Source organism: Nerophis ophidion, linkage group LG04 (genome assembly GCF_033978795.1).
Source record: "Nerophis ophidion isolate RoL-2023_Sa linkage group LG04, RoL_Noph_v1.0, whole genome shotgun sequence".
Taxonomy (NCBI): Eukaryota; Metazoa; Chordata; class Actinopteri; order Syngnathiformes; family Syngnathidae; genus Nerophis; species Nerophis ophidion.
In genome coordinates, this window is record NC_084614.1 from 17,596,194 (window position 1) to 17,616,136 (window position 19,943).

General features: G+C 41.6%; 1 protein-coding gene across 1 annotated transcript in view; it reads right to left on the reverse strand.

Annotated features, from left to right (window-relative positions):
• Window positions 1-5,939: 5,939 nt before the first annotated feature.
• Window positions 5,940-19,943, reverse strand: part of LOC133552154 (uncharacterized) — a 36,024-nt gene continuing 22,020 nt past the window's right edge. The window contains exons 9-12 of the mRNA XM_061899510.1: window positions 19,606-19,784; window positions 19,470-19,505; window positions 9,344-9,436; window positions 5,940-6,678 (exon numbers count right to left, since the gene is read on the reverse strand). Of these exons, the coding sequence (XP_061755494.1) occupies window positions 6,286-6,678; window positions 9,344-9,436; window positions 19,470-19,505; window positions 19,606-19,784 (701 nt within the window). The 3' untranslated portion in view covers window positions 5,940-6,285. The remainder of the gene's footprint in view (window positions 6,679-9,343; window positions 9,437-19,469; window positions 19,506-19,605; window positions 19,785-19,943) is intronic.

The window sequence follows — 19,943 nt, forward strand, 5'->3', positions numbered from 1 at the left end:
TATTTATTCTATTCACACGTAAATAATGCTGTATGACAGACTGTATTTATATTATTCACATGTGACTGATTGCTGTATAATAGAATGTATTTATGTTATTCACATGTGAAAAATGCTGTATAACAGACTGTATTTATATTATTCACATGTGAATAATACTGTATAATAGACTGTATTTATATTATTCACATGTGAATAATGCTGTATAATAGACTGTATTTGTATTATTCACATGTGACTAATTGCTGTACAATAGACTATATGTTATTCACATGTGAATAATCCTGTATAACAGACTGTGTTTATATTATTCACATGTGAATAATGCTGTATGATAGACTGTATTTATGTTATTCACATGTGAATAATGCTGTATAATAGACTGTATTCATATTATTCACATGTGAATAATGCTGTATAATAATGCTGTTTATTGTGAGCAAACTGTGGTGCTGAATTTCCCCCAGGGATCAATAAAGTACTTTCTATTTTATTCTAGTCTATTCTATTCTATTATTAAATACGATATACATAAATATGTATTTATTATTTATAATTAATTATTGTTCTGTATTAATATTTATTCATAAATACAGTTGTCTCTCGCAACATGGTGCATTGCTTAATTTTTTAAGGTACATTTTATGTATTTATTAATTAATATTATTTCAGATGAAATATAAATATTTATAAATAAATTCCATCCATCCATTTTCTACCGCTTATTCCCTTTCGGGGTTGCGGGGGGCGCTGGCGCCTATCTCAGCTACAATCGGGCGGAAGGCGGGGTACACCCTGGACAAGTCGCCACCTCATCGCAGTTATAAATAAATTATAATTTAAAAATGTTCTATCAAAAATTATATCAAATATTATTGCTTTTTAAAAAATAACACATTATTAAACTAGAGCATTTATCATGAATTAATCTATTTATAAATACAGACTCTTTTTCAAAAAAATGTAAGCATATTTTAAATATTTCTGGCCTAACTTAAGCATATTAAATTGACTAAAAAATATCTGAATCACAGTAGTATTTTCCACTAGACGAGACCAAACCAATTAGAGCACATTGTTCAGTATCGTGGCCCTTGATTGGCTCAGCCTCAACAGCATTACTCAATGGAATTAAACAAGTGTAAAAGTGACTATGTGGGTGTTGTTTCTCGTCTGATGGGCTCTCATGTTAAAAAAAATAATAATAATAATAATTTAGGAGGCCATGAACAGGTTGTTAATGTCTATAAAAATATTCGATTTACAGTCAAACAAAAAAAGAAAATTTACTACAATGAAAATAAATAAAAACAATTCAAGGTTGATGTAAACCAAAAATACTTTTTTTGATTAACAAACGTTTTTTTGCATATCATCACTAATTTGTGAACAATTTAATATATAAATTATGTAAAACAAATAAAAATAGAAAATAATAAAAAATATATTTTTATTATAACATTTGTATAATATTAAATAAAAATATCAATCTAACGTTTGAATTGATCCAGTACTGATACTACAATTGGTATTTATAATATTTGGACTGATCTGCCTTCCCCTTCTCCGGATTTCTTTCAATTAGGAGTCGGGACATTCTAATTTGTCCCTTTTTGACTTTTTAAACCAGTCAGTCCCTCAATCAAGAATCCTCGTCTTTGTTAAACCAGTTATAAAATAGTTTCATAATCAGTAATCCAAACTTCAATTTGTATAACAGTGACTGCAAAAACTAGGACGTCACTCTTTAGTGCATTGAAAAGGTGAGAAAGAACACACCTGTTGTATTCTGCTGAAAATCCATTTAATTGGAGTGAATCATTAGCATAAATACAGAAAAAGAGAAGCAATAAAAAGCTTCGCAGGATGCAAAAAGTCGTATTCGGTATCTAAATATTATTAACAGTGAGTCATCCCTGGAGCTGACGTTAAGTTTGTGACTGTACAGCAAAGCGCTAACATCAGGGAGTATATTTTACGAAACATCTATGGAAGTGATTTGTCACAGCATGCACACAAAGCGGTGATCAGCGTTATTTTTCAACAAATGAAAATCACTTTATGAATGTTGCGCACTCACTAACTAGGAAGGTGTTTAATGGAGCGTGAAATAAGCTGCCTTCTTTTTTTTTTTTAAGTCCCGAATCAACTCCCTTAAAGGGGAACATTATCACAATTTCTGAAGGGTTAAAACCAATAAAAATCAGTTCCCAGTGGCTTATTTTATTTTTCGAAGTTTTCCGCAAAATTTTACCCATCACGCAATATCCCGAAAAACGGCTTCAAAGTGCCTGATTTACACCATCGCTACATCCACCCGTCTATTGTCCTGTGACCTCACTGCGTGAAACCACGAGAAACAAACATGGCGGATAGTACAGAAAGGTATAGCATAGTAGCTCGGATTCAGACTGGGATTTAAGCGGGGCAAGCGATTCAACAGATTACGCATGTATTAAAACGGATGGTTGGAGTGTGGAGGCAGGTATCGAAAACGAAATGAAAGAAGAAACAGAAGCTATTGAGCCATATCACGACAGACAGCGGCACGGGAGGAAGCGCGGACGAATTCGGCGATCGCCTTCTAACCAACGATTGGTATGTGTTTGTTTGGCATTAAATGTGGGTGGAGGGAAAGGCTGTATGCAAATGTAGCTACAAATGAGACATAACGATGCAATATGTACATACAGCTAGCCTAAATTGCATGTTAGCATCGATTAGCTTGCAGTCATGCCGTGACCAAATATGTCTGATTAGCACACTCCACATAAGTCAATAACATCAACAAAACTCACCTTTGTGATTTCGTTGACTGTTATTCTGTGCCATGTCTGTCGAAGCATAACTGTCGTCGGTACAGTGTGCGGAACAAACGAAGGACTTTCGCATCTTTTGACCACTGGTGCAACTTGAAACCGTCTCTGTTCGTGTTGTTACACCCTCCGACAACACACCAGCGAGGCATGATGTCTCCAAGGTACCGGAAAACAGTCGAAAAAACGGAAAATAACAGAGCTGATTTGACTTGGTGTGTGTGATGTGTTTGAGAAAATGGCGGGTCGCTTCACAACGTGACGTCACGGGTGAAAGGTCATCGCTCGACAGGCGAACAATTGAAAGGCGTTTAAATCGCCAAATTCACCCTTTTAGAGTTCGGAAATCGGTTAAAAAACATGTGGTCTTTTTTCTGCAACATCAAGGTACAATGGGGCAAAAACGTATTTAGTCAGCCACCGATTGTGCAAGTTCTCCCACTTAAAATGATGACAGAGGTCTGTAATTTTCATCATAGGTACACTTCAACTGTGAGAGACAGAATGTGAAAAAAAACTCCAGGAATTCACATTGTAGGATTTTAATGAATTTATTTGTAAATTATGTTGAAAAATAAGTATTTGGTCAACCATTCTAAGCTCTCACTGATGGAAAGAGGTTTTGGCTCAAAATCGCACGATACATGGCCCCATTCATTCTTTCCTTAACACGGATCAATCGTCCTGTCCCCTTAGCAGAAAAACAGCCCCTAAGCATGATGTTTCCACCCCCATGCTTCACAGTAGGTGTGGTGTTCTTGGGATGCAACTCAGTATTCTTCTTCCTCCAAACATTAATAGTTTAGTTTACACCAAGAAGTTATATTTTGGTTTCATCTGACCACATGACATTCTCCCCATCTGCTGCTGTATCATCCATGTATCCATTTTGGTATAAACTCAACTTGTCGTGTTTGGAGGAAGAAGAATACTGAGTTGCATCCCAAGAACACCACACCTACTGTGAAGCATGGGGGTGGAAACATCATGCTTTGGGGCTGTTTTTCTGCTAAGGGGACCGAACGATTGATCCGTGTTAAGGAAAGAATGAATGGGGCCATGTATCGTGAGATTCTGAGGCAAAACCTCCTTCCATCAGTGAGAGCTTTGAATGGTTGACCAAATACTTATTTTCCACCATAATTTCCAAATAAATTATTTAAAATTCCTACAATGTGAATTCCTGGATTTTTTTCTCACATTCGGTCTCTCACAGTTGAAGTGTACCTATGATGAAAATTACAGACCTCTGTCATTATTTTAAGTGGGAGAACTTGCACAATCGGTGGCTGACTAAATACTTTTTGCCCCACTGTAAGTATTGACGCTTACATAGGTCTGGTGATAATGTTCCCCTTTAATCACATTGGATTGCATTTGACTCCAATACTTCGATTGTGTCTTTTTTTTTTTACGTTTCAATGCTGTCAGTTAAAGTAAACACATCCAGCGGTGCATCTTCTATATAATCTTTCAAAAAAACGTGAAAAGGGCATTGCAGCCATGCATATTTAGTATAGTACAGACATGCCCTGACCAATATGGCGGCAACTTTGGCGTTAAAAAACGAAGGCGGCTTGAGTGTTTACAGCTTTATTAATACTAAACCTACCAAAATTACTAAGATTTATAATACTTGCATTCAGTATGTGCACTCAATAGTTAGTAAATACTACCAAAACACACATTTCTCTGAGCTTAGCATTATAAGACGCTATGCTAAGTCCTGTTATTTTTAAAATGGTGATTTTTGAAGGACTTTACAGCTGCAATCGGGTTCCTAGTTATCCCTTTTAAGTGGAATATAATACGCAAGTGTTTATTTTTATTTACGTAATAAAACATGCAGATTAGATAGATGTAAATAAAATAGTCAGAAAAACGTCATGTTTTAAAAAAAACATTTCTGCCTCAAACCCAGCGTTTTTATAATGGATATTGCTTATATTAGTCAAGCTCGAGCGGTGTGGTTTTATATTTAAATAAGAAACATGCCATACGAAAAAATATGCTGAGTCGTGTTTTATGTACATTAGCTGCTACTTATTTGCATGGGAGTTGAAAATGTTGTGCTTTTCCCCCTCCAGCGACCTGACACATGTATTTGTGTTATCACTAATTAGATCACTCACGCACACACACACACACACACACACACACACACACACACACACACACACACACACACACACACACACACACACACACACACACACACACAGGCTGTCATGGGCTGGCGGGTGTGTATGGGATTCCCTGATGGCTGCAAAGCGCTGCAATTAGTGGATTTATGATGTGGATTATTCACTTAGTCTTTGGGTGTCATTCACTTTTCTGCCCACAGGACTGTGGAGAGTAATAAATCCACTTGACGCTTGTTCCATTCACGTTTTGTGGCCTTATAACAGTTTGCTACCCGACAGGACAGGGCGTTGTTTGTGTTTGGCTGTGGGTGCTTGCTTGGATCGTCTCCATGGGCAACGATCAGGGTCCTGTCGCTATGCACATCGTTTATACCAGTGGTTCCCAAATATTTTCTCTTACGCCCCACCTAAGAGACTGAATTTTTTCCACGCACCCCTAAAGTTCATGTTTACTTTTTTAATCAGTATGTGTCAGGAAAGTTCTTTACTAATAGCAAAAATGCTATTATGTCATTGCCGCTCACACCCTTTTCTGCCCTCCAGGGGACAGAATTTTCTCACGCCACCCCCCCTAAAGTGAGTATGTATGTGTCAAAACTTAAGTTTTCGCTCCCGTGCTTCAAGAGTTAAACTAAAAAGATCTAAAACTTTTACATATTCCTGGCAAATATTGCTCCCAAACCTGTGTTGGTGAGCATTTCTTCTTTGCCAAGAATCCGTCCCACCTTACAGGCATGGCACATCGAGATGCTGATCAAACAGTGTGATTATTGCACAGAGAATTTGGCAGTACATCCAACCGGCCTCATAGCCACACCAGCCCAGGACCTCCACACCTTGCAGGTGCACCTCCATGATCGTCTGAGACCAGCTGCCCGGACAGCTGCTGCAACAATTGGTCTGAAGCTCATCTGCATGCCCGTCGATGTGTATCGGGTAAAATGTTTCGATTTTTAGGTTAAGCACGTGAAAAATTGGAGCAAAAACAAAAGTGTTGTGTTTATATTTTTGTCCATTATAAGTAAGTTATTACGCTATTGCGTTTAAAGTCCACCCCTCTCATCGTTCAAGAAGCACTGCATTTTTGGGGCTGCTTCAACAAAGTCCCAGGGGAGAACTTTTCATATAATCTAGTTTTTTGGCTCACATGCAGTCCTTTCCTAGTCTAAACAATCTGTGGTTATGTTAAAACGCATGCATTGCCCGCGTTGTTGTAGTTGTGCTCTATGTGCAAATGCTCGTTGAAAAGCTTCTTCTTGTTGACACTGATGTCCGGCTCCATGATTGTTCTTGTTTTGGATGCGTGTGACCGACCTGACAACCTTTCAGGTGCTCTGAGCCACTTCCTCTTTCCGACTAGCTTCTTCTCCATCCTCAGCCGCTCCCGCTGTTTCTGCGGACCCGGCTCCACCCACCGGAGGAGTCTCGGGCGAAGCCACGGCGAATGAGTGATTGCCAGAGGCAGCAGGGCTGGCAATCGTTGCCGAATCGGGGGTTCGAGCGGCGCTCAGCGTGGCCAGGGTGGCCTCCTGGCTGTCACGGTGACCCGGGGAATAAGCGCTGAGGAGGGGCTTGTGGGAGGCGCAGGTGACGGCGTCCGTGTCGCTGTCCAGAGGGAGGCCGGAGGAAGTGAACTCGACCCCAGAGTCGCTCATCTCCAGGAAGTTAACCTCTGAGGTGAGAGCCTGGTAGCGGCCCGGTTTGGACACCTCCAAGCCCTGCAGGAAGTAACGACGAATGTCATACAAAGCAAGTTTATTTATTTTTACTTGTACAGTTGTGCTCATAAGTTTACAAACCCCGTTTCCATACGAGTTGGGAAATTGTGTTGGATGTAAATATAAATGGAATACAATGATTTGCAAATCCTTTTCAACCCATATTCAGTTGAATATGCTAGAAAGACAACATATTTGATGTTAAAAATGAAAACAACATTTTTATTGCAAATGATAATTAACTTTAGAATTTGATGCCAGCAACACGTGACAAAGAAGTTGGGAAAGGTGGCAATAAATACTGATAAAGTTGAGGAATGCTCATCAAACACTTATTTGGAACATCCCACAGGTGTGAAGGCTAATTGGGAACCGGTGGGTGCCATGATTGGGTATAAAAGCAGCTTCCATGAAATGCTAAGTAATTCACAAACAAGGATGGGGGGAGGGTCATCAATTTGTAAGCAAATTGTCGAACAGTTTTAGAACAACATTTCTCAACAAGCTATTGCAAGGAATTTAGGGATTTTACCATCTACGGTCCGTAAAATCATCAAAAGGTTCAGAGAATCTGGAGAAATCACTGCACGTAAGCGATGATATTACCGACTTTTGATCCCTCGGGCGGTACTGCATCAAAAACCGACATCAGTGTGTAAAGGATATCACCACATGGGCTCAGGAACACTTCATAAAACCACTGTCAGTAACTACAGTTGGTCGCTACATCTGTAAGTGCAAGTTAAAAGTCTACTATGCTAAGCGAAAGCCATTTATCAACAACACCCAAGAACGCCGCCGGCTTTGCTGTGCCCGAGCTAATCTAAGATGGACTGATGCAAAATTGAAAAGTGTTCTGTGGTCTGAAGAGTCAACATTTCAAATTATAATTGGAAACTGTGGACGTGGTGTCTTCCGGAACAAAGAGGAAAATAACCATCCAGATTGTTATAGGCGCAAAGTTCAAAAGCCAGCATCTGTGATGGTATGGGGGTGCATTAGTGCCCAAGGCATAGGTAACTTACACATCTGTGAAGGCACCATTAATGCTGAATGGTCCATACAGGTTTTGGAGCAACACACGCTGTTATCCATCAACGTTATCATGGACGCCTCTGCTTATTTCAGCAAAACAATGCCAAGCCACTTGTTACAACAGCGTGGCTTCGTAGTAAAAGAGTGCGGGTACTTTCCTGGCCCGCCTGCAGTCCAGACATGTCTCCCATCAAAAATGTGTGGCGCATTATGAAGCGTAAAATACGACAGCGGAGACCCCGGACTGTTGAACGACTGAAGCTCTACATAAAAAAAGAATGGGAAAGAATTCCACTTTCAAAGCTTCAACAATTAGTTTCCTCAGTTCCAAAACGTTTATTGAGTGTTGTTAAAAGAAAAGGTGATGAAACACAGTGGTGAACATGCCCTTTCCCAACTACTTTGACACGTGTTGCAGCCATGAAACTTTAAGTTATAAATATTTGCAGAAAAAAAATAAAGTTTATGAGTTTGAACATCAAATATCTTGTCTTTATAGTGCATTCAATTGAATATGGGTTGAAAATGATTTGCAAATCATTGTATTCCGTTTATATTTACATCTAACATAATTTCCCAACTCATATGGAAACGGGGTTTGTACATACCCTGGGAGAATTTATGATTTCTGGGCCATTCTTCAGAGAATATGAATGATAACACAAAAACCTTTCTTCCACTCATGCTTAATGGTTGTTTGAAGCTATTTATTGGCAAACCACTGTGTTTACTGTTTTTAAATCAAAATGACAAAAGAAAGTACCCAAATGACCCTGATCAAAAGTTTACATACCCCAGTGACTGTTACTGGATACAATTTCAATACGCTGCTGCCTTGGAGACTTAGTATATGTTAACTTAAGTTAAAGTACCAGTGATTGTCACACTCACACTAAGTGTGGTGAAATGTGTCCTCTGCATTTGACCCATCCCCTTGTTCACCCTCCGTGAGGTGAGGGGAGCAGTGAGCAGCAGCGGTGCCACGCCTGGGAATCATTTTTGGTGATGTAACCCCCAACTCCAACCTTTGATGCTGAGTGCCAAGCAGGGAGGTAATGGGTCCCATTTTTATAGTCTTTGGTATGACTCAAAACCTACCGAGGGCGGACACTCTAACCACTAGGCCACTGAGATGGACAAATGGAACACACCATAATGTTGGAAAAACACTTCATTTAATTTGTGTTTAATTTTAGTGTTTGTTATATTAAAGTAAACATTTCTGTTAAACATGACACATTATTCCTGTTACTAGGCTATATAAAGAATGTATATGTGTTGCAATCAGTCTAATTCCACTTCCTGTATAATTCCATTTCAACATGCAGCGGGGGTGGAGCCAATTCCGATTTAACTATTCAAAAGAATTAAATTGAAGTTTCAGATTCCGAATTTTGCACAAGCCTGATGATAAATATAATCCCTCACAGGATTTTTTCTAGTGGAAATGGGGGCAAAAAATAGGAGGTTATGAGGGATGAGGTCAGTGAAAAAAACAACATAATAATTAATTTATGAAGACACTTTATGGAGGAACATGCAGTATTTATAGACTCATCCTCAGCTTGCTGGCGGCTCGTTAAACATGCAACGCAACATGAACGCCGCCCTCGTCGCTTTGCGCGCTGACCTTAATGACGACCTCGGTGGCATCTGACGGGTTGTCGCACGCCGACTGCACGGCCGACTCCTCAGTGAACTTGGTGTACGCCTCCTGCACCACCTGCATGCACACACACCGCGTCAGAGCACGCCGCGGTACCAACATGAAAACAACGGCAGGGAAGCTTTTGAAGGGGGCGGGACTTGGGAGGTTGAGCAAAGCTGAAAGTGGGAAGTAGGAGGGGCCTGAGCGAGACAGCACGTAGACGGGCTGCCTTTGGGGATACAATAACGCTGGGTTCTCCAGCTCCGCCTCCACCCGTCCATACACGCATACACACACGCATATGGGTTAGGACATGAAACACAAAACTCCACTGCCACATAGAGTGAAAAATACTGTACATGACCAAAATGAGTACAGCCATTGCACATCGAAAATACCTTCGAAAGTACATACTTTAGAGTAGTCAGTGTGCAGCTTGTGTAAGTTAAATTACCAATGATTGTCACACACACACTAGGTGTGGTGAAATTTGTCCCCTGCATTTGACCCATCCCCTTGTTCACCCCCTGGGAGGTGAGGGGAGCAGTGAGCAGCAGCGGTGCTGCGCCCGGGAATCATTTTTGGTGATTTAACCAAAGACATGCACCTGGGGATAGGTTGATTGGCAACACTAAATTGGCCCTAGTGTGTGAATGTGAGTCTGAATGTTGTCTGTCTATCTGTGTTGGCGCTGCGATGAGGTGGCGACTTGTCCAGGGTGTACCCCGCCTTCCGCCCGATTGTAGCTGAGATAGGCGCCAGCGCCCCCCGTGACCCCAAAAGGGAATAAGCGGTAGAAAATGGATGGATGGAACCTCCAATTCCAACCCTTGATGCTGAGGGCCAAGCAGGGAGGTAATGGGTCCCATTTTTATAGTCTTTGGTATGACTCAGCCAGGGTTTGAACTCACAACCTACCCATCTCAGGGCGAACACTCTAACCCATAGGTGTCAAACTCTGGCCTGCGGGTCAAATTTGGCCCGCCGTGTAATTTAATTTGGCCCTTGAGGCAATATCAAATTAACATTACAGCTGGCCCGCCGTTATTACGCAGCAGCGGTGCCGCTGTAACACCGCAATTTCTCACACTTGCCAATCCTCCCGAAGTTCAGTGCCCCTCCCGATTTCAGTGCCCCTCCCGATTTCCACCCGGACAACAATATTGAGGGCGTGCCTTAAAGGCACTGCCTTTAGCATTCTCTATAACCTGTCGTCACGTCCGCGTTTCCTCCATACAAACAGCGTGCAGGCCCACTTGCATAATATATGCGGCTATTACACACACAAATGAATGCAAGGCATACTTGGTCAACAGCCATACAGGTCACACTGAGGCTAGCCGTATAAACAACTTTAACACTGTTACAAATATGTGCCACACTGTGAACTCACACCAAACAAGAATGACAAACACATTTCGGGAGAACATCTGCGCTGTAACATAACATCAACATAACAGAACAAATACCCAGAATCCCTTGCAGCACTAACTCTTTCGGGACGCTACAATATATTTTGATATTTACCTCAGAAGGCTGCAAATAGAAAAGAGGCATTGAATTTGTATTTAAATTTTATTTGATATGCCATTGATATTTTTTAATTATTATTATTATTATTTGAAACTTAATTTTGCATACATCACTATAAAGTTACTGTATATAAGCCTTGCTTGTTCAATGCAAAACTTGTTTGGGTCCCTATTAAAAGGTTAATTTGTTCAACCTTGGCCCGCGGCTTTGTTCAGTTTTAAATTTTGTATTTGAGTTTGCCGCCTTCCGCCCGATTGTAGCTGAGATAGGCGCCAGCGCCCCCCGCGACCCCGAAAGGGAATAAGCGGTAGAAAATGGATGGGATGGATGGAGTTTGACACCCCTGCTCTAACCACTAGGCTACTGAGTAGGTTAACGATTAACTCCGCACTGAGAATTAGGCTGTGCACAGTTATTATTGTCGACATAGCTGTACATGGCAAGATAGTTTTGTCCTGCCTGAAGTCAAACATGGTAGCGTGCACGAGTGCTGCCAGCCCTGTGGAGCTGTGGTTCACTAGGCCTTTCATTTGGTTTTCTGGGCAAGATGTGAAGTGAAGTAATTTATATTTATAAAGCGCTTTACATAGTGCAACCCAATATCTAAGTTACATTTAAACCAGTGTGGGTGGCACTGGGAGCAGGTGGGTAAAGTGTCTTGCCCAAGGACACAACGGCAGTGACTAGGATGGCGGAGGCGGGAATCGAACCCGGAACCCTGAAGTTGCTGGCACGGCCACTCTACCAACCGAGCAATGCCGCCCCAATACTAGATACGTGTGTCTTCTCCGTAGTCGAGCGCGGTTGTGGTTCTACTGCATGAGCTGCACGAGTGCTGGTGCATCTGCATGGAAACAGGAATTCTAGCAGGTGTCGTGTTTAATAAGACACAACGGAATTAAACGGAATCCTCGTAGGAAAACATTGAAGTAGCTGCACATCAAACACACTTGGTTACCAAATCATTGCGACCTAAATTGTCATTGGTGATCAAACTAGCAACTTTTTCTAAGCCCTGGAGTTTACAGTTACGGTGGCACAATTAGTCCCGAACGGGCTAACACCACGACTAACTTGTTACACGTCCGATTCGCCCAGCGACTCTCTGTTGGAGTATCAGCGCCGGGGTCCAGTGCACCACGGTTTTGTATAGTCGCTCGGTCCTTCGGCGGAGTGCTTCGGAAGCTATCGGGCCGCTCTTCTCCCCCGGCGCTGGGAGAGCGAGCAGGCGGGCAAGCGTTGGAGGGAGGGAGGGAGTAAGAGCGCGTGCGGGTCGAGTGGAAAAGCAGCAAAACGTTTCTCTGCTTGCATCAGGCAGGTGACGTCAATGTTCGGCCCTCCAGAGCCACACACCACACCGCGATTGGTAGATTCCTTCAGCTCCGCACACAACGCTGTCAAGCGCCGTTCATATAAAACTTGCGGGCCGCACTATTAAGGTGAAGGCCGCAAAATAACATCTCGCGGGCCGCAATTGGTGGCCCTCTAGGCGCAGTCAAGGCGTTGAGGGGATCTGGTTTGGTGGCTGCAGGATTTGGTCTCTCAGATGATGTGGTTCTGATGGCTTCATCTGGCCAGGATCTTCAGCTCTACCTGGATCGGTTCGCAGCCGAGTGCGAAGCGACTGGGGTGAGAACCAGCACCTCCAAGTCAGGGGCGTCACTAGACCTAATACTGTACTGGGGCACACCTGGGGCACAAATAATTCATTTGAGCTTGCAAAGCGCGCAAACAAAAACATTTTTAGCACTTATTTATCATAAAAAATACATAAATAGTGCGTTAAACTATGAAATCATATCAGATGATGTTGTATGGATCTTTGATTAACCACCTGAAATTAACTAATGCATTTGACCTACTTGTGCACTTTTTTACTCCAGACTTCTAAACTGCTACTGGTAAAAGCAAAAAGGAAGAGCAATGAATCTTTTTGAAATATATATTTTAGTAATCATCTGCAAATTTAACATCTACAAAAGTAAAACAAAAAATAAAGCACCTCTACATCTCTGGGTTTTTTTATATTATTTAATTTCCATTTATGGCAATGTGGCTAATCCTATTTCAGATACACAAAACTATCAAATATACACAAAACAATAAAGCCACAGTAGTAGAATAAATGAACAACTGTTGTGTGTCTGTTCAGGGAATCATTTTCTGAGAAGTAAACTGTAACGTCTCGTGTTCATTTTTGCAAAGGGGTCAATCACTCTGGACAGACATGGAAATATTACAGTAACTGTTATACAGTTGACTAGTGGTTCTCAACTGCTGGGTCGTGACATAAAAGTGGATTGTGTGTCATTTTCAGTGAGTCGCAGTCAGATGTGTGCATGAAAAAAAAAGTTTAGGGAGAAAAAAATCAAATTGTGGCAACAAAACCAGATTATTTTAGCCTTTTTTCTAGTGACCATTAGTGAGTATTTTAGCAAAAGGCAAACCGACTAACAAGTTGGAGGAGGACTCAGGACAGACATGGAAATATATTTTAAAAAAATCTAAATGGGGCAACAAAACCCGATATTTTCAGCCATCTTTCTGAAAACAAATACAGAAATGTTACTATTTTTACTGGAAACAAAACCAGATGCTTTAGCTGTAGCCATTTTTCTGGTGACAAAACGATTATTTTAGTCAAAGTCACACCGATTAACAAGACAAGTCTACTGTGCTATTTTTCTGTGAAATAAACTTGAATGATTTAAAAATTGGCTCACGACTTGATGAAATGGAAAAATGTTTTTCTTCCTGAAGATAATCCATTTGAGAAGAACTCGACTCATACACGCTTACTCCAAATCATTATTGATGCAGAACCAGCAGACAATAACACAACATTATGTTTAATGTTGATTGGAAATTCCCCCAACAGCTCGTACAGCAAATGAATATGTTTGTCTTGATACAAGGAATAAAGTTAGCTCACTTAGCATCAACTTAAGACAATGATGTTGCCTAGCTAGCTAGGACTTCACTTACATCTCTCATTCTTGCTGCTTCTTTTCTGCTGCGGGTGAATAACTTTCTGATATCCATCTAGGAGTTACAGTTTGAGTCAAATCAAAATCAAAATAATGTAATTAACAAATTGTTGATGGCCAACGTTACCTACCTCACACAGTGATTCGCATCGCCTCTCTCTCTCTCTCTCTCTCAACCGAAGTCGCGATCCACACGTGAATAAATTACCATATTAAGTAGCCATGTGCTCATTGTTTCGTGGACTGAATACAGTAGCAATCAATTACCATACTAAGTAGTATGTGCACTGTTGTCTATGTTATGTAGACTTAAAACTCTGAAGCGTTTTTTTTTAATGGTGAAATTTTTACTGGGGCACTGCAGATCAACAGTGGGGCACGTGCCCCAGTGAAATATGTCTGGCGACGCCCCTGCTCCAAGTCAGAGTCCATGGTTCTCGCCAGGAAAAGGGTGGAGTGCCATCTCCGGGTTGGGGAGGAGACCCTGCCCCAAGTGGAGGAGTTCAGGTTCCTAGGAGTCTTGTTCACGAGTGAGGGAAGAGTGGATGGTGAGATCGACAGGCGGATCGGTGCGGCTTCTTCAGTAATGCGGACGCTGTATCGATCTGTTGTGGTGAAGAAGGAGCTGAGCCGGAAGGCAAAGCTCTCAATTTACCGGTTGATCTACGTTCCCATCCTCACCTATTGTCATGAGCTTTGGGTTATGACCGAAAGGACAAGATCACGGGTACAAGCGGCCGAAATGAGTTTTCTCCGCCGGGTGGCGAGGCTCTCCCTTAGAGATAGGGTGAGAAGCTCTGTCATCCGGGGAGGAGCTCAAAGTAAAGCCGTTGCTCCTCCACACCGAGAGGAGTCCGATGAGGTGGTTCGGGCATCTGGTCAGAATGCCACCCGAACGCCTCCCTAGGGAGGTGTTTAAGGCACGTCCAACCGGTAGGAGGCCACGGGGAAGACCCAGGACATGTTGGGAAGACTATGTCTCCCGGCTGGCCTGGGAACGCCTCGGGATCCCCCGGGAAGAGCTGGACGAAGTGGCAGAGGAAAGTTTGGAGGGGTTCCCTGCTTAGGCTCCTGCCCCCACGACCCGACCTCGGATAAGCGGAAGAAGATGGATGGATGGATGGATTGAAGGATGGATGGATGGGCCGCAATTAGTGTGTCTGAAACCCCTGCTTAAGATTGACCAAAGTCATAGAAATGCTCTCTGAAGTACGAGCTCAATTTTGTCAGATACTGTAATGACTGTATGTGGCTTTAGATGACAAATTGGATAACAACAACATGGAAGTCAGACCAACAAACACACACACACACACACATAACATCTAGTTTGCAGCAACAATGAGCAGCTTTTAATCAGCTAAATGCACAAAAACACAAGCCCGAGGTCGTCGCACAATGTGCACTTGTGCGCGTACTCACTGAGCCAACTGCAGCTGTCATAGGGATTAAAGACTTTTCGTCAAATTAGTCCGTCGATCAACTTCTCCCTGTTCATTAACATCGATCGCAGTTTCTGCGCAGAATACTGCAGCATGCATTAAGGTGGTCTGAGGGGACACGACAAAATAAACACAAGGGGCCACCGACCACGACAGGAAGTTGATCGGGAAGCTTATTTGCGACAAAAGTGCTTTTATTTTTAACGGAGAGCATAATTAAAAAGCCACAACACATGTTTAGTTTCTTATGATCAGATTTCAACAGTCACCTGGGGGCGGCGGGGGTATTCCAAGTAGGAAGTTAAAAAAAACTCGAGAGTGTAAACCTGATGTCTGAGTTGATTTACCCTAAAATGGGTTCGGGTTTAGTTCAATCAATCCTGGGTATGTTGACTCAATGCGTTTGGATTATGCAATTCACCATGGCAACCGGGGAAAGAAAAGGTCCTCTTTCTTTACCCAGCAGGAGCTGGTGTCACACCGCGGTGAGGGATGTCTTGTCTTGGTTTCTTTTTTTCTTGTGAATTGCATGTTTTACTTTGAAAAGTAACTCTCCTCTCATTTAAGATCATTTGCTTTTCCTTTTGTGTCATCAGTCTGAAGTCATCCATGACCCCCGATTGTTTCCACCTGTTTCCCATTATACCCTCATGTGTCTTATAAGCCCACGCCTCCCTTTGATCTGTGCCAGATTGTCTCGAGTATTCATGCCCCTCTAGCATCCCATCCATGCCTTTGCCTCGCCTCACGTTTATATACCTTGATCTTGAATTCCTTCGTTGTTATTTTAAGTTTGATTTTCCCCTCCTTGTGTTTGTTAGTTTTATAGCCGAAGTGGTGAGCAGTCAGTTTTTTCTTTCTTTCCTCAAATTTTTGGGTGACAATTTTTGTTAACATTTATTAGATTAGAGCAGGGGTCACCAACCTTTTTGAAACCAAGAGCTACTTCTTGGGTACTGATTAATGCGAAGGGCTACCAGTTTGATACACAATTAAATAAATTGCAAGAAATAGGCAATTTGCTCAATTTACCTTTAACTCTATGTTATTATTGATAGTTAATGATATTTATCTTTGTGGAAACACTGATCATTTTAATGATTTCTCACAAATACATTATTTGATGACATGTTTTAAATAGGTTAAAATCCAATCTGCACTTTGTTAGAATATATAACAAATTGGACCAAGCTATATTTCTAACAAAGACAAATCATTATTTCTTCTAGATTTTCCAGAGCAAAAATTTTAAAGGAAATTCAAAAGACTTTGAAATAAGATTTAAATTTTATTCTACAGATTTTCTAGATTTGCCAGAATATTTTTTTTGAATTTTAATCATAATAAGTCTGAAGAAATATCTCACAAATATTCTTCGTCGAAAAAACAGAAGCTAAAATGAAGAATTTAATTAAATTAAACAAATTCAATTAATATGTTTTATTTTTTATTGACCACCATATTTTTTTCATTACAGTCTTATATAATGATAATATACTGGTAACCACAGCCTCAAAATCCTCTCACAACATGAATCTTCAGGAATTAATTCTGTTTCAACATCTACTGGTCACCAAGCAACAGACACGTGATGAGTGACAGTTTGATTCATGTTGATCAGAAAGGAGGAGAAATTCACGAATTGGGAGTTTGTTCAATAAAACCAGCCAGCTTGCAGGTTAAGTTCACAGTTTAAGTTGCCATGGCAACTAACTTGGAATTTGACTCACCTTTCTAAAACTTTCTTCATTTCAGGGTTTACATACTCAGAGTTTTTGTATTAACCTTTTTGGAATACCTCCCCAAGCAGTCTTAGACGCATAAACAGTTGAAACCTGCAAGGCAGAAACTATCTGCTACACCTAAATAAACAACAATGTCTGAATTTAAGAAACCAAATGTATATTCAAAAGGAAGACAAAAAGAACCTATTCAATGCCACAACACAATTGTCTCACCAAGAAGACGCTCCGTTTGAGGCTCCTTAAAAAGTCAAAGACACAGGCGACAATGTTATTTCAATCTTAAACTAAGGTTTATAACTAAAATAAAAACCCTCACATGAGCATTAAACCTGGAAAATAACTGGAAAGTAACAACAGGGCGTATGCATCCTGAAATAGGAAGGCGCCATCGCTTGCATCCCATTGATTGGTTAAATAGAACGTCCAATATTCCGAAAGCATTTTAATTTTGCAAAAAGCATGTTTACTTTTGACTAAGGTTGTGCCGACCCGATATTGGTCCAATATCGGCTTGCATCTAAAGTCTCCGATATCAGCTCCGATACAAGCACTGGGTGTGGTGAAATTATTCTCTGCATTCGACCCATCACCCTTGATCACCCCTTGGGAGGTGAGGGGAGCAGTGAAAAGCAGCGGTGGCAACGCCCGGGAATCATTTTTGGTGATTTAATCCCCAATTCCAACCCTTGATGCTGAGTGCCAATCAGGGAGGTAATAGGCCATTTTTATAGTCTTTGGTATCAATCAATCAATGTTTTTTTACATAGCCACAATTGTCTCAAAGGGCTGCACAAGCCACAACGACATCCGCGGTACAGAGCCTACAAAAGGGCAAGGAAAAACTCACCCCAGTGGGACGTCGATGTGAATGACTACGAGAATCCTTGGAGAGGACCCCGCCCCTCCAGGGGAGACCAAAAACAATGGATGTCGAGTGGGTCTAATATGATATTGTGAAAGTCCAGTCCATAATGGATCAAATATAATAGTGAGAGTCCAGTCCATAGTGGATCTAACATAATAGTGTGAGAGTCCAGTCCATAGTAGATCTAACATAATAGTGTGGAAGTCCAGTCCATAGTTGATCTAACATAATAGTGTGAGTCCAGTCCATAGTGGATCTAACATAATAGTGTGGGAGTCCAGTCCATAGTGGATCTAACATAATAGTGTGGAAGTCCAGTCCATAGTTGATCTAACATAATAGTGTGAGTCCAGTCCATAGTGGATCTAACATAATAGTGAGAGTCCAGTCCATAGTGGATCTAACATATATGGTAAGTCCAGTCCATAGTGGATCTAACATAATAGTGAGAGTCCAGTCCATAGTGGATCTAACATAATAGTGAGAGTCCAGTCCATAGTGGATATGACATAATAGTGTGAGAGTCTAGTCCATAGTGGATATGACATAATAGTGTGAGAGTCCAGTCCATAGTGGATCTAACATAATAGTGAGAGTCCAGTCCATAGTGGATCTAACATAATAGTGTGAGAGGCCAGTCCATAGTGGATCTAACAAAATAGTGTGGAAGTCCAGTCCATAGTGGATCTAACATAATAGTGTGAGTCCAGTCCATAGTGGATCAAACATAATAGTGAGAGTCCAGTCCATAGTGGATCTAACATATATGGTAAGTCCAGTCCATAGTGGATCTAACATAATAGTGAGAGTCCAGTCCATAGTGGATCTAACATAATAGTGTGAGAGTCCAGTCCATCGTGGTTGTAACATAATATTGAGAGTCCAGTCCATAGTGGATCTAACATAATAGTGTGAGAGTCTAGTCCATAGTGGATATAACATAATAGTGTGAGAGTCCAGTCCATAGTGGATCTAACATAATAGTGAGAGTCCAGTCCATAGTGGATCTAACATAATAGTGTGAGAGTCCAGTCCATAGTGGATCTAACATAATAGTGTGAGAGTCCAGTCCATAGTGGATCTAACATAATAGTGTGAGAGTCCAGTCCATAGTGGATCCAACATAATAGTGTGAGAGTCCAGTCCATAGTGGATTTAAAATAATAGAGTGAGTCCAGTCCATAGTGAATCTAACATAATAGTGTGGGAGTCCAGTCCATAGTGGATCTAACATAATAGTGAGAGTCCAGTCCATAGTGGATCTAACATAATAGTGTGAGAGTCTAGTCCATAGTGGATATGACATAATAGTGTGAGAGTCCAGTCCATAGTGGATCTAACATAATAGTGAGAGTCCAGTCCATAGTGGATCTAACATCATAGTGTGAGAGTCCAGTCCACAGTGGATCTAACATAGTAGTGTGAGAGTCCAGTCCATAGTGGATCCAACATAATAGTGTGAGTCCAGTCCATAGTGGATCTACTGTAACATAATAGTGAGATATGACTCGGCCAGGGTTTGAACTCACGACCTACCGATCTCAGGGGCGTTACAAGCTGCCCCCTTTGGGTCTACAGGAGGAGTGTAAAAAAAAGAATCATCACTTTTATGACAAAAGAAGACTTTAGAAGTGAAAGTATCAAAACCTTGGGCCGGAGGGAGGCGTGTTACCTGTCTGAAGGTCTCGCCATCCCTTTTGCTGGCCTGCTGGGCGAGCAGCATCAGCTTCTTGTTCTTCTTGTTCCTCTTGTGGACTTTGTAGAGGCAGGACAGCAGGCAGAGCAGCAGCATGGCGGCGATCAGGCTCAGCATGGACATGACGGCCACCGTCAGCGGCGGGAGCTGGGAGGCTGAAACACAATCCGAACGCAGCCAGCGCGTACGATAAAGTCAGGCACTTACAAAGCCGATAACCGGGTGATTCAGTAAATAAGGTATGTCCTAAAGGTCTCAATTGGGGCACTTACGCTTATTATTTTGAGTGCGCAGTAAATGCAGAGCACTCTAAG